This window comes from Octopus sinensis, linkage group LG5 (genome assembly GCF_006345805.1).
Source record: "Octopus sinensis linkage group LG5, ASM634580v1, whole genome shotgun sequence".
Classification (NCBI taxonomy): domain Eukaryota; kingdom Metazoa; phylum Mollusca; class Cephalopoda; order Octopoda; family Octopodidae; genus Octopus; species Octopus sinensis.
Window position 1 is genome coordinate 31488976 of NC_043001.1, and position 14454 is coordinate 31503429.

General features: G+C 32.5%; 1 protein-coding gene across 10 annotated transcripts in view; it reads right to left on the bottom strand.

Annotated features, from left to right (window-relative positions):
* Positions 1–191: 191 nt before the first annotated feature.
* LOC115211760 (dual specificity tyrosine-phosphorylation-regulated kinase 1A) overlaps positions 192–14454 on the bottom strand; it is a 509539-nt gene continuing 495276 nt past the window's right edge. For 7 of the 10 annotated variants that reach the window (XM_036503300.1, XM_036503299.1, XM_036503296.1 and 4 more), the window contains 2 exons: positions 6380–6457; positions 192–1936 (listed from right to left, as the gene is read on the bottom strand). In XM_036503300.1, coding sequence (XP_036359193.1) covers positions 6387–6457 — 71 coding nt within the window. In that variant the 3' untranslated portion in view covers positions 192–1936; positions 6380–6386. Of the gene's footprint in view, positions 1937–6379; positions 6458–12259; positions 12384–14454 lie in introns of all 10 variants that reach the window. The other 3 variants (XR_004999370.1, XR_004999371.1, XM_036503298.1) reach the window with 3 other exon arrangements.

Sequence of the window (14454 nt, forward strand, 5' to 3'; positions counted from 1 at the left end):
CATTGGTGGCCAACTTGATCCATCTGAATGCTGGCAACCTCTCAGCTCTTCTGATCGAATGCTTGACACTTTACTTTGTAATATTATGAGATATGAGAGAAACTCAGGGTTTTTGACTTTCAAGATGATATATCAACATAGCAGTCAAACCTGTAGAATTCCATTGTAAGCTATTGCTTTGCTGATGATGGTTTTTTTTTTTTTTTTTTGGAAACTATGAATTGGATTGTGATGTTCACAGATTATAAAATACCGGTGGCAAGCTTTCCTTGCAGAAGGATACTAGAGGTGATTGGTTGAGGCCTTCTTATCTGGCGTTCCACTTCTTGATGGGTCACAAGCTGTAATACATTATTGCTACATGCTAAATAAGTTGAGCTGGTACCCTAAGGGAACATGAAGCATATTTCCATGAATACTGACCCCATCAGAGAATATAATTAATGGAAATTGACATAATAAATTATAGGTTTGATTAAAAGAATTAAAAATGAAAATAAAAAGCAAAACCACAACCAGTCATTTTCTCCAAAATTAGCTGACAGAGGAGTTTATGATGGAGGAAACAATGTTAAATTTCCTAATTTTTGATTCCTCATCATTCTTAGTTTCATACAGGTTTTATCATCATCATTATCATCATCATCATCATCTGGTTGCTGATGAGTCTAATAAAAAAAATAATTATGATATAAAGTTTAAATAAATAAAATCGATTGTTGGACTGATGAACATATTACCAAAATGAAAAACTCTTCCCTATCATGTTAATCTTTTGTTCGGTTCTTTTGTCATAAAAAGGCTGTTGCAACTTGGTATGCAAGGCTTGTAAATAAAGACAACAGCCAGACTAGTGGGGGTGGAGTGGCGATGTCAATGTCATCTGGAGGGTTAAGATTTTGACCAAGGAGACACTTGAGTTAGTTGACCAGTTCTGTTTCACAACGTTAACTTTTTCAGTGTGAGTACTGCTTGTTTCAAATTGAGATGAGCAGAGAAGGTTTTTGATGTTAGAAATTATGACCAAGCTGTTTGGATAAATTGCTATGAGGAAGACATGTTGGACAGGTTTGAAAGCACATCCCCCAAAATTGTGCTCATGCATAGTGCGACCATGAAAGACAGTGATGGCTTAATTGAAATCATTGAAATCCGCTTCCAACAAAGTAGCCACCTTTAACTGCCATAGTCACAACTGTTAGATGGCTTCTTGAAATGAATGACATTAGGATACCTGTGAAGAAGATGGTGGTAAACATGAGGTTTGTTGTACATGCAACTGATGGTGATAACCAGATTTCTACAGCACCACCCCTCCACCAGTTACAGATATTGCTACAATAAAGAACATACCATCCTCTACTTCAAGCTCTCTCTCCAGCAAATTTTTTTTTTTAATATTTTTGTTTTGTTTTGTTTGTTTGTTTGTTTGTTCAATGAAGGTTGATAACAGTCTATTAGTTGTACTAAAGGTAGCACTGGGGTGGTTTGATGTAGGATGTTCCTACAAGGTATTATAACACATTATCATCACAGTTGATGTCCCACTTGCATACAAATACATACACATGCACACTAATGTGTAGAGTGAGCCAATGAATGATTGACTGATCTGGTGGATGATGAGAGTGGAAGTGGTCTGAAAGTGACCAGTCCTGCCAGATGTCTGTAAAAGTGGTAGCTGTTGCACTGCAGTTTCAGGACTAACAGGCTCTTTTAGCATTCACTTGCTAATCTCTGGGAAAGGTGGTCATCAGGTAAACAGAGAAGAAGTTCGAATAACCTCCCACATCTCTGGCAATACGGTGTCCTCCACCGGCCTCCATCAGGGGGGGATGCAGACCATGGTGCTGCAGAAGGACAATGATGCTGATACTGGAAATGATGCTGATGAGTCCAATCAGATCTTGCATGTCCACCTAAAAGGGAAAATTCACTGAAAGAAAAAGAAAAAAGAAAAGAGTGAATGAATTTACAACAATAGCAACAGCAGCAAATATAAAGTTTTGATTCTTCCACCCCATTAGTTTTACCCGCTGATGATACATTAAATATTAATATTCTTGAGATAAGGATTCACTGATATTCAAATCCATTAAATGATGAAAACAGCACTGACTGGAAGTCTTAATTCTTATTTTCTTGACCAATAAGGACACCATACAATATTTACATGCTTATTTATAAGTCTTGAATATATATTGAAACCAAACGAAATGTGAATCAGTCACTATGTGACTGCGAACTCATCTACTAATTGAAAAAAAGTGGAACATAAAAAAATAGTTATGTCCATTACTGCATTAAACATATAAGTAAACTGACACCAATGAAGGTACGATCGTGAGGTTGTGAGTTCAATTCTCGGACTGGGCTGCATGTTGTGTTCTTGAGCAAGACACTTTACTTCACATTGCTCCAGTTCACTCAGCTGTAGAAATGAGTTGCAACATCACTGATGCCAAGCTGTATTGGCTTTTGCCTTTCCCTTGGATAACATTGGTAGCATAGAGAGGAGAGGCTAGTATACATAGGTGACTGCTGGTCTTCCATAAATAACCTTGCCTGAACTTGTGCCTCAGAGGGTAACTTTGTAGGTGCAATCTCATGGTCATTCATGACCAAAGGGGGTCACCCCAAACAGACACCACCAATAGTCTCACTATTCATTACTGACAAATTATTATTTTTGGTCAACATTACTTCTAAAATAAACACCTAATATCGAAGACAATATTACAAGTTATCAGCAAAATTCAACAATGAATACACAAATGGAATGAAAATTTGATGCAATGGACTTTGTAACAACCATAAAAATTACATTATTAGTGAAAGTATAAAAAGTTTAGTAGTGAACTTGCAGGATTATTAAAAATTCTTAGTATCAATATGGTTTTCATTTTGCGTGATACTAAGTTTCACATATACATGCATTGTAATCATAAGCTATTTGCTTAGGCTAGATAACACTAGCAGCAAAAATACTATAATTATAATTATAAATGGGAAAAAAAAAATCTAGAAAAATTAACTTTTAACATGCACTAAACATATTTCTTGAATGTTATAATTTCTTTCCATTAAAAAGCTCATAATGATAATCTAGACTATACTAAAGTAGTAATGTTTGGAGAGAATTTTCTGATTGATTTAAACATGTGGCATAGATTGAATGGCATACACAAAAGAATTAGTAGAAATATATATATATATAAAGACGTTTTCTATACATATATTCACAAAAAGTATTAATACAATGAGGGCAAATAAGCATCCATGAGGTAATAGAAAATTTTAATTGATACAAATGAGGATCGACAAAGTATTCTTGTCAGTAATAAATGAAAACAATGAAAATAGATGCAAGAGAAAACTGATGAAAATAGATGCAAAAGTTACAATGACACACAAATAGAAACTTGTTACACTTTATAAATGATAGAGAATCTACTAATTCAAATGTTTAAACACCCTATATGAAGAGAAAAGACAGGTGGACGGGTGGGGTTTACTGTAGGGAGTAGCTGCCCATCAAAACAATTTATATGGTTTATGATGTAAATGCAAATGGTTGTTTTAATATTTGTCATGAGTAACCTAATATTTGCTGTAAGAATTCAAACCAACAAAGTAAAGAAAATTCTCAAAAAAATCTGATATAAAGAAATAACACCGAAAGAAGAAATACCACAAATACACTTGGAAACAGATGTTACTCTTTTTCCCCTTCTTTATTCCACAAATACAAATTTTGATTGAACATAATCCACTAAAATAGCATTTACAGGCAGGTAACCCTAGTTTGCAAAAAAAAGAATTTTGAGACCTATAATGAGTGTCAGAATGGAAAAGCAATTTCGCATAAATCCTCAATGTTATATTCTTTAACCAACAGATTGGGACTAATGTTGCTGTATTAGTCCATTAGTCCCAGTTTGAGTACTAGTGTAGTTAGTAGTTACACAATACAGATACTTTAAAATGTAACATTGAGAAGTCAGTTCAGTGTAACCAGTTATGAAAGAAATTTAAAATATTTATTCTATACAAATAACTTTTTTTTTATAGTGATAACCTATTAATTACAATTTTGCAAAAAAAAAAAAGCAGATAGGTAAAACAAGGGATCAACTAAAGTTAACACTTGTGAACAATAGATATATTTATTAAAATGAAAATTAGAAGAAGTTGCTGCCCCTAACACTATAACTACATTTCATACTAGCTACATGCTTCATGTAATTTATTTTAAACTTGTTTCACAACCACATGGTTCTGGGTTCAGTTCCTCTGCATGGCACCTTGGGCAAGTGTCTTCAACTATAGATTTGGGCTGACCAAAGCCTTTGTGAATGGATTTGGTAGATGGAAACTGAAAGAAACCTGTTGTCTATCTATCTATCTATCTATCTATGTGTGTGTCTGTTTGTTTATGTCCTAATAACTAAGCAGCTCAGCAAAAGAGACTGATAGAATAAGTACCAGGCTTAAAAAAGGAAAAGTACTGGGGTCAGTTCATTTGACAAAAAATCTCTACAACATGGCTGTAGTCTAATGACTGAAACAAGTAAAAGATAAAAGATATACTTAAGGAGAAAGACAAACATCACAGTAACTATCTTTACCCCACTATATTCTTTGATCTCTTACATATGGTTTCTACCTTATTAATATCAATGTTTGTTTATCTATATCAGTAACACACTTTTTATTGAAATAGAAGGAATCAACATCAGTGAGAAGAAGGGCAAAGTTGATCCTAGCTGGGTTGAAAACCAGAAAGTAAGTGAAATGAAATAAATCTGGAAAGACATAATTTAATACACTATTGCTTCTGTCACTCTCGACTACCTTTGAGCCACTTATATATCAAAACAAAAAAAGAAGTTATATTCACATGCTGTGAGGCAAAATATCTGATACCTAAGACAAAGCCTGTTATCTAAACATTAAGGTTTTTTTTTTACCTTCATGATATTCCAACATACCTCACACTTTTTATTTTTACTGAGTTAAATCCTGCTAATGAAAACTATCACAATTTTTCTCTAATTCTACTGATTATTTTTATGCATCTATTATTTAATCCTGAAAATTTTCTTCTCATTTCCTGTAAAAGAATCTGCCATAATGTGTCTTCGTTATTTGCCTCCAGGTTTTCACTAGCATTTGTAGATTAAGTTCTTTCGCTTTGTCTCCTGAGAAAGATGTTGATAATTGTATCATAAAATTGCTTGTTAATTCTCATCTTTCCTGGAAAATATATATAAGCACTTATCATCTAAGCAAACAGTTAAGCCATTTCAGCAATATTCTTTGTGTAATGGATCTCTCTTCTTGTTTTTACATCTACATTATAATATACTTTCTTCTACGTTAACACAAGGCTTATTTGCTTTAACACATAGTGATCATATAATTGCAACTGCAATACTCATATCAAGCTTATTTTTAAGGCAAAGAGAAATTTTACAAAATCATAATGAAAATACATTTTCTTTATGCTCAGTTATTATTTGTTTCTATTTTAGTACTTCATGATAGAAGTTCTAAGGAGTTATCTTCCTTTTAAAGACAGAAAACCTCACTTGATTGTACAATTAATAGCTACATTATAGCTGCCGTAGGGTGGCGAGCTGGCAGAAACGTTAGCACTCTGGGCGAAATGCTTAGCGGTATTTCGTCTGCCGCTATGTCCTGAGTTCAAATTCCGCCAAGGTCGACTTTGCCTTTCATCCTTTCGGGATCGATTAAATAAGTACCAGTTACGCACTGGGGTCGATGTAATCGACTTAATCCCTTTGTCTGTCTGCTTGTCCCCTCTATGTTCAGCCCCCTGTGGGTAATAAAGAAATAATTATAGCTGTCAATAACAATACAGAAGGGTGCCAAAAACTTTTGTATTCACATATATATATTCCCTCACTCTATATATTACCTAACCTCTACACAGCTACCATAGTAATGGAGTGTTATTTATTTAGATTTCTATCATTCTCTACAGTGATATTATACTCTTTCTCGGCTTGTTGCTAAATGAGTAAAGCTGGCTTGAAATGAAAGAAGCCCAAAGTTGATACAACTGATGTTACAGTGGAAAGGCAGTTGTTATCTGAAAACTGCTGAGAGGGACATCCATTAAGAAACAGACTCTTTTACTGATAAGACTTCCTTTAGGAACTAATAAATGATTTTATGTAAATTATGTATACATAAATCTTCACAAAGAGGGCACGTATGTGCGCAGGCAGCTATATGTACATGCCCAAAAGTGTGCGCAGCCTTGCAGGTACACTAACAAGAAGAGAAGTAAGATGTTTGCTATTAGTTGTTATTAGTAGCATGGATCAAGAAATACACCAGAAATCAGCCTAACCTGAATGTTAACTTGTCCTGGATAGTTGGATGAAGGATTTGTCCCGCCGGGATACTGACACCGATGACGATGGTGGAGCTATAAGGGAACAGAAAATAAGCAGAATATTTACAAGAACTGTGAGACGTTTCTAATCAAACAATACAGCCATTAATTACACAAAGAAATGGCCAAGAGACAAATTCTGATGAAATAATAACTCATTTCCTGTCCAGAGTAAGAGCTGTTAGCAGCTCAATAATTTATGAGAAGTTATGATGAATGGTTGTTATACAGCTGCCCAGGTAAATTGTAAAGTGGGGGATGATAAAGAATTAAGCAGGTTTATGTAATTCAGTAACAAAGAAGCAGTAGTAATTTGTAATGTTAGTTTTTTTTCCATGCAAATTAATTAATCTGGTTTATTCAAGGGAATTTCAGAAGAACTATACCCTTCCCTATTACATGACACTCTAGGCTACAATGAACACAAGAAATATTTCCACAAAGACTGATATCATAGAAATATATCCCACATATGTAAGAGAGAAACTAGAAAATAGAAATATAATTCACAGACAAAGTATTTATAGCTATAAAAGCATGACATACACAAAGAAAAGCCCCTTTCTATAGGACATTACCTACTACTTGAGGGAAACACTAATAGCAAATTGCTGATATCCTATAACATAGGAATATTTCTTGGAAGTGAGTGATACTAAAACAGGTTGTAATATAATAAGCTTAGACAAAGAGAAAAATGAAAAACTATGAAACATCAATAAGAAGTCAAACAGTCAAGTAATTTATATTATATCATACTGAACCTATAAGCACAAATTATGCAAGAAAAGAGCAAGTACATGTGTGTAACTATTTGACAATCTCTGAATCAAAGGAACCATTTTAAATGTATGCAGCAGGGTAACAAAAAAGAAGAAAAAACTTCAAAATTCTGTAACAAATATGCCAATGATTTAGTCCTTTGTTGTAGATGTATAGTCATCTGTTGACTGGAAGAGAGATTGGTATGGAATTCTAAGTAGTTGTCCAAATTGAAAGAAATCATGTAATGAATTACAAGACTTTCACAGAATGGCTGATGTAATTTCAAACCTGACATATTTGGAACCAACAACATTGATACATTATGCTTAACCCTTTAGTATTTAAACCGGCCATATCCGGCCAAAATAGTTAATCTGTTTTATGTTCAAACTGACCAGATCCAGGCTCTCATACCTACCCTACAATGTTATTCTACATTAAGTAATTACACCATCAAGATCTTGAAGATATGAGATAATGCATGATTAATTCAAATCAATGGGAATCAATAAGCATTATGTTTGATAGAATAATCTGAACACTAAAGGGTTAAACTACTGTATCTATTAGTGATTAAAAAAAAATATTGTGGTTTACAAATTAATTTATGTAATATCATTAGTTCTTGATGGCAAGCTTTGTTTCATAAATACTATCAGAGGTAGATCAAGTTTTTAATTCCAATTCTAATATCATTTTCAAGTTAACAAATTAAGAAAGGAAAGAAAGAAAAAAAAAACACCTTTTCAGAGTTAAAAAGAATCCCTTCCAAAATACAAAGAGTAAAATTTGATGAAAATGTGATGTTATGTTGTTATTTCAGTCAGATTAAAAAAAAAAAAACAACATTAGATAATTCAAAATGCTTCAGTAATAAGTATGAGGGTTGATTCATTCTACTAAAGATTCTTTAAGGCAATGCCCCTGTATGGTTGCAGTCTAATGACTGAAACAAGTAAAAAAACAAAGATTACTCATCTTACATTATAGGGATAATAATTTAGATAAAATAAAAGATCTAATGTAAATTTTGTAAATTATTCTCTGACATGTACAGAGGCACACACAACTTTGATAACCTTTCCAATTAGAGATTCTTTGCTTTTTATGGCTTCATGTAATCACTTAAATGTGGATTTATTATTTTGTGGTTAGCTAGATTAAGGAGACAAATAATGCAACAAGGAAAGTCATTACATATGCTAAGGGCATATCTACTGAAAACAATTCCACTTTTACAATTCTCAATTGTATCCGATTTGATTTCCTTTTCCAAAACACAAGAATTTCTAGAAAAATAAAAGCAACAGTAGAAGCTATCCATCCACCAACCCAAAATAAAAACAACACACAAGATAGTTTCTTGTGTTATACTTTTTTTAATTGCAATAAATCTCTCTTTTAGCTAGCAGTAACCACCATCTCACATATGGCTGGTTATGTTTCTCTAAACGATGGTTACAATTTTTCTTCAAGCTGTATGAACATTAGCATTAAATTATGAATACAATATATCTCATATATTTAAAACTGAATTGTGATATAAGAAATATAATAAAATGTTGATTATAAAGTCAAATCAGAAACAGCTTTAAAAATATCTTGGTAAGGGAACCTTTAGTATAGATTTTAAACAACAATATTTAGTGCCCTACAATTATAATTATATATACACATACACACATATATTTCTATCATAACTACGATAATTTTGCAGCGTTAACAAAAAGCATATTACTCTACCTTTGGTATTCGAGTACTATCTTTTTCATCTTGTTTTGCACTTATGTGCTTACCTGTGTGTACATGTGTGTGTGTATACATACATATATATATATATATTTATATATATACAGGTCAACATTGACTTACGACTACAACTGGTTCTGACTGAATGGTCGTAAGTCGACCTATAGGCCTACATAGCTTTGTTTTATGTTTTTACATTCTGGAGGTACATTCTCAGGTAAAAGTCACACACAGCATTCTGTATGATACTATCATACTGGTGTTAGTCAAAAATTTCGGAGTCTCAAGCTGTCGTCTGATGAATACAAGGTTGCCTCGATGTCTCTGTGACAGGATAGTCATCCAACACAGTGGCGATTGATAACCAAACCTAGGAGATGCATTGTTAGCTGACATCATCTGTAAACAGGTTAATTTCAAGAAAGTAAACCCATTAGATTTCAACTGGACTATTTATTATTGATGCCAGGAGCTGGCACGCCAATCATTGCAAAGTCGATCGGTCATAAGTTGACGATGACCTGTATATGTGTGTGTATATATATATATATATTCCTAGCATGGATCTTTCTATGGCTCTTTGTGTTGTAGCCAATTGTTGATCTATCCTCTTCAGAGTAGCCCACGTCTCACTTGTGTATAAGAACACAGGTAGAGCAGTACTATTAAAGAGTCTGACATGTGTATTATTCTGAGAACATATTGAAAATGAGATAATTGGAGACTGAGGCAGAGAGAACAATGTGATTGTAGAATACAAAAATTCACTGGGTCAGACAGGTAGCAAAGTTCAAAGACAACAGATGGACCCATGTAGTAGCTGAGCGGTATCCAAGAGATTGGAAAAAGTCACTTGGAAGGCTTCTACAATGATGGGAAAATGATTTAGTTTAGCAATTTGGGTCAAGATGGAAAAGAATGATGCAATCAAGACAGAATTAGAAGTGCATTGTGTTCAGCAGTGTATCACAGCATCTGAGACCTGGTTGATACTATGATATATATATATATATATATATTGTTATATTTCGGAATGGTCATATTGCCAGTTTAGCCAATAAAAACACACGCACTATATATTTGGTGTTATTTTGCTTCAGTGATATTTATTTTTTTACATTAATCTTAATCTTATTTCGGCCAGAGTTCTTTCGTCACACTCCTGTGACCGCATCAGTGGTCCTTTGTTTTCTTCTTTCTTATTTGTTTGTGTCTCTCCTTACTAACCGTCAGCCATTTTGATGCGGTCACAGGAGTGTGACGAAAGAACTCTGGCTGAAATAAGATTAAGATTAATGTAAAAAATAAATATCACTGAAGCAAAATAACACCAAATATATAGTGCGTGTGTTTTTATTGGCTAAACTGGCAATATGACCATTCCGAAATATAACAATATCTGTTTCAACACACGACTTCACATAAAAAATCTGGCACAACAAATATTTAAACGTATATATATATAAATATCATAGTATCATATATACACACAATTGGTTCAACTACTGCTTACATAAATCATAAAGGTTATGTTAATTTCCAAAGTAATATTGTTTCAGTATTATAAGTAAGACTTCTCACCTGAGTAATGTTATTATTCAAGAGGCTAAGAAACTTATTTTTAAAAAAGGAACACGTTACAAAATCTATATTTCTAAAAAAATCTGTCTACAAATGGTAGCGATTCTCAAATGTAAGATATATGAATGAAGAAAATATGAATCAGACTCTCTTTTATAAATTTCCCACTCACATTATAAATATAATGTAAAGGTTCTTTTATTAGTATTCTAAAAGATTCCATGCAAACCATTTCTGTTAAATACACATCCATACGTAACAATTTCAATATAAATGACTTGATTGTATGGACTGAGTTAATAATAACTAAGAAAGCAAACTACTCAAGTTCTATTTCACAAAGAAAAATCCAAGATCAAACAATTCCTCAACTTTGCATTAATTTCCACACTCGAACACAAACTGAAAATAACAGCTAAAGAATCAAGGCAAGACTGAACCAATTTAATGTCATCATTTTTCAAGATTCTATATTCCAAATAATCTCCAATTAATATCAACTAGGGATAAAATTAGTCACATGTGGTATGTAAAGCATTTGAAGAAACTCCTTTTTGAGCAATACATAACTTAACATTGACTTTCCACCGAAAATGTATTTTACTAAATTTGGCGGTACTTCATACCAGCATTTCCATTACTATCAATGCTAGCAATCTAATTATAATTAAACTTGGTTATCATTTTCTGAAGATTAGATGAGTTGGTTTGATAACTGTCTTTATTAGTTCTGTCAATTTTGGTCTGAAGCAGGCTTAAGTAAAATATTTTAAATTAACTTTTCATAATTAATTTAAGGTAAATTAGAAACTAGTCTGAGGCCATTTTCCCTATCATTGAAGACATTATTCTAATAGTACCCAGCTATATTTGCCAACAGATTACGACACATTGCTGACAGTGTTTGTATATTATTCAGTAAATGAAGATATTCCTCTAGCAGTGGCTTACATTAATTATATTTAAGAACAAAACCATCAAATACCAATAGCACATAGGTTGTATAAAAATCAGTTCAATGGGTAATTAAGGCGAATCTTTAAGTTTTATTAATCTTTCACAATATTAATTGAAGCTTTGCAATATTCTTTTATGATACTGAGAATAAAACAGGTACAAAAAAATAATAATAATAATAATAATAATAATAATAATAATAATAATAATAAATGTTCTTTTAATGGCAAGAAGCATGCAGATTGCATGCAAAAAGCTTGGCAGTGGGATGGGAATGAAAGTCAAGAGTGTACAAGAGTTGTACTAGAGGTGAATTAGTGAGAGAATTGGAAGAAAATGCATCAAAGAAGCCACCACTGACAATGAATACATTGAGTCGAAGTAATGTGAGTGGTAATCAAGTCAAACAACATTAACATGAATGCCAAGAAATTTATGTCCCTCTTTCCATAGTGTTCAATCAATGATCTGATCAGCTGACAAATTATTAAGAGATAAATCCTCTCTGGATCATTGCGATTGCCAGCCATCCTCAAGCCAGAAGAGTAGATGGATTGAATGTATGGCTACATATCTACCAACAAAAAGTCAAACCATTGTAGAAACCAGAAAGTGACCCTGGCCATATACAGCTAGATATTAACCCACTTTTCTGCCCAATAGGTGAGAAGCATGCATTCTCATAGTTAGTCGGGAGCTATCTTTTGGTGTTGTTTCTTTGCAGCACATTAAATGGAAAGAGAGAAAGAGGGAAATATTAGAGAATGAAGAGATGGCAAAAACCTGTAAGATTTTTCCAGATTTTCTTCAGAGGGATTCGATCTTTGGGACATATATCATCGACGAAACAAACCGTTATGTGGAACAAAACCTCGTGGACGGATCCTTTCTCTTTCAGTGGACCATGCTGAAAAAATTGGAAGGCAGTCAGTTGCATTTCGGTTGTTGAGGCACAGCAGCAATTTGCTTTTGCCTTTCATATCATGGAAAGCAAGGAAGGTCCTGGGATATTTAGTTCCAGGACACTCAACTGCCTAACTTGCAAAGATGAAAACAAGTTCTACAAGGCTACTCTTTCCACTTTCAAATTGGCAATAAAGCTAGAATCTTTTCCAGAACATAAGACTGGCAGTATACTGTCACTCAGTTTAATGAAATCCTTTATGTTATTAAAATTTATTTTAGCACACTCAAAGACCTGGTACAGTCCTTTTTCGGATGTTAATACACACCATATTAAGCTTTAAAGCAGCAAATTATTATTTCTACTAAAATTGTTTAATACTTTATTTATTACCATCTCTACAACTCAGTAGTGATCTCAATGGAATTAGTGTTAAAGGGTTAGCAAGTAATTCTTTTTTTTATCAGTGCCAAACATAAGTATTTTTTGGCAAAATATATTTTGAAGGTGCACAACATAATACATTTTATATTTTTAAACAATTTCATTTAATACACAACTTTCAGATTAATATGTAGCTTCTTTTGAGTATATAACAGAATCATTGGAGCTAATTCCTAAGCATTGATTTAGATTTATGGCTCTTATGTGCATTGTTGCACGTTTCTGTTGAAAGGAGAGTATCTAAAGTTGGTCAAGATAGCAATGAATCTTTTTTTTCTTTTGCTATTTTAATTGCTTTTATGCCAAAGCTGAATTATTTATATTGATTTGAAATCAAGAAACAAAATCATCAATAAAGCCAATGAAAATGACATGGGAGGACATACTTGATTGGAATTTTGAGAATTGAGTAGACAAATGAGAGCACATTGTTTAAGAGTTTATACTAAAAAGTTTCAATTAGGCCTCAGACAAAAACTATTTTAATAAACCAAATGTTGTCTAAACACTTCCAATACTATTACATGATACAATTAAAAAAAAAAAAAGACATTGTATTTCTGCTATGCAATCATGTAATAAGTAGAAGCAGATTTGGCAGCAAGATATTTAAAGAAAACAAATCAACAAAAAAACAAAAACACACAAAGCAAACATTGTAAAGAGAACAATTTCAAAGTAAACAGATAAAAACACACACTAATGAGTAGCACAGTCTGTTTGGCATTGAGAAAGAATTAGAATCTATTGATAATTTATTTGTAAAAGTAAATCAGTGGCAAAATGCTCTCTATAAATTATGATTAAGAGTTGAATGTTGGATATGTTGGAACACACATTCAATTCATAATTACAGCTTGGTGCTGGAGTAATTAAGAAAATCTTAAATATATAACAGCTAAATGTTCTAATAAGTAAAATAAATAGTTTATTTTCCAAACTTTAAATTTATTTTTATCTTGACTTGCTAGTTTAAAGTTATTTTAATATTAATTGGGGATTATTTTTAAGAAGAAGAAGAAAAAAATATCTAAAATTTTAATGTGAAGCAATTGAAGAGGTTATCTTTAAAGTTAGCTAGTTTGTAAAATATGATTGGATTATCACTTATTCCTGTTTATTTTGTTTTAAGACAAGAATTATTTGTATAAACATCTCACTTTCATTTTATCAAAAAGAATCACATAAAAAAGACTACACTTATGATATATATAGTTAAAAACTTCCACTGCTGTTACCCACCCTGTTTGTATACAACCAAAATATATCACGAGTGTGCATAAATTCATGCAGCAGGCAAAATAAATGCTAGAAATACATTAACTATTAGAGAAAAGATAAAACAAAAGAAAATGATATCCAGTGGAGTGAAAAGGTTTTATCTGATGCGAATGCGTATATTTCCTTTTCCTTAATGTGTTATTGATAGTATTCTTGTCATGAGATAAGAGTAAGAGAAAAGGTAATAAACATGCAACTGAAAGAAGATACTGGAAGATAATCTTTAATAATGAGCTAAACATATGTTCTTACAATAACATAGACCTGTTGTGAAGAAAGATTTATTCAGTTCAGATATCAATGTTAGTGGAAATAGAGGCGATCCTCTCACACTAGACCCTACTTATTA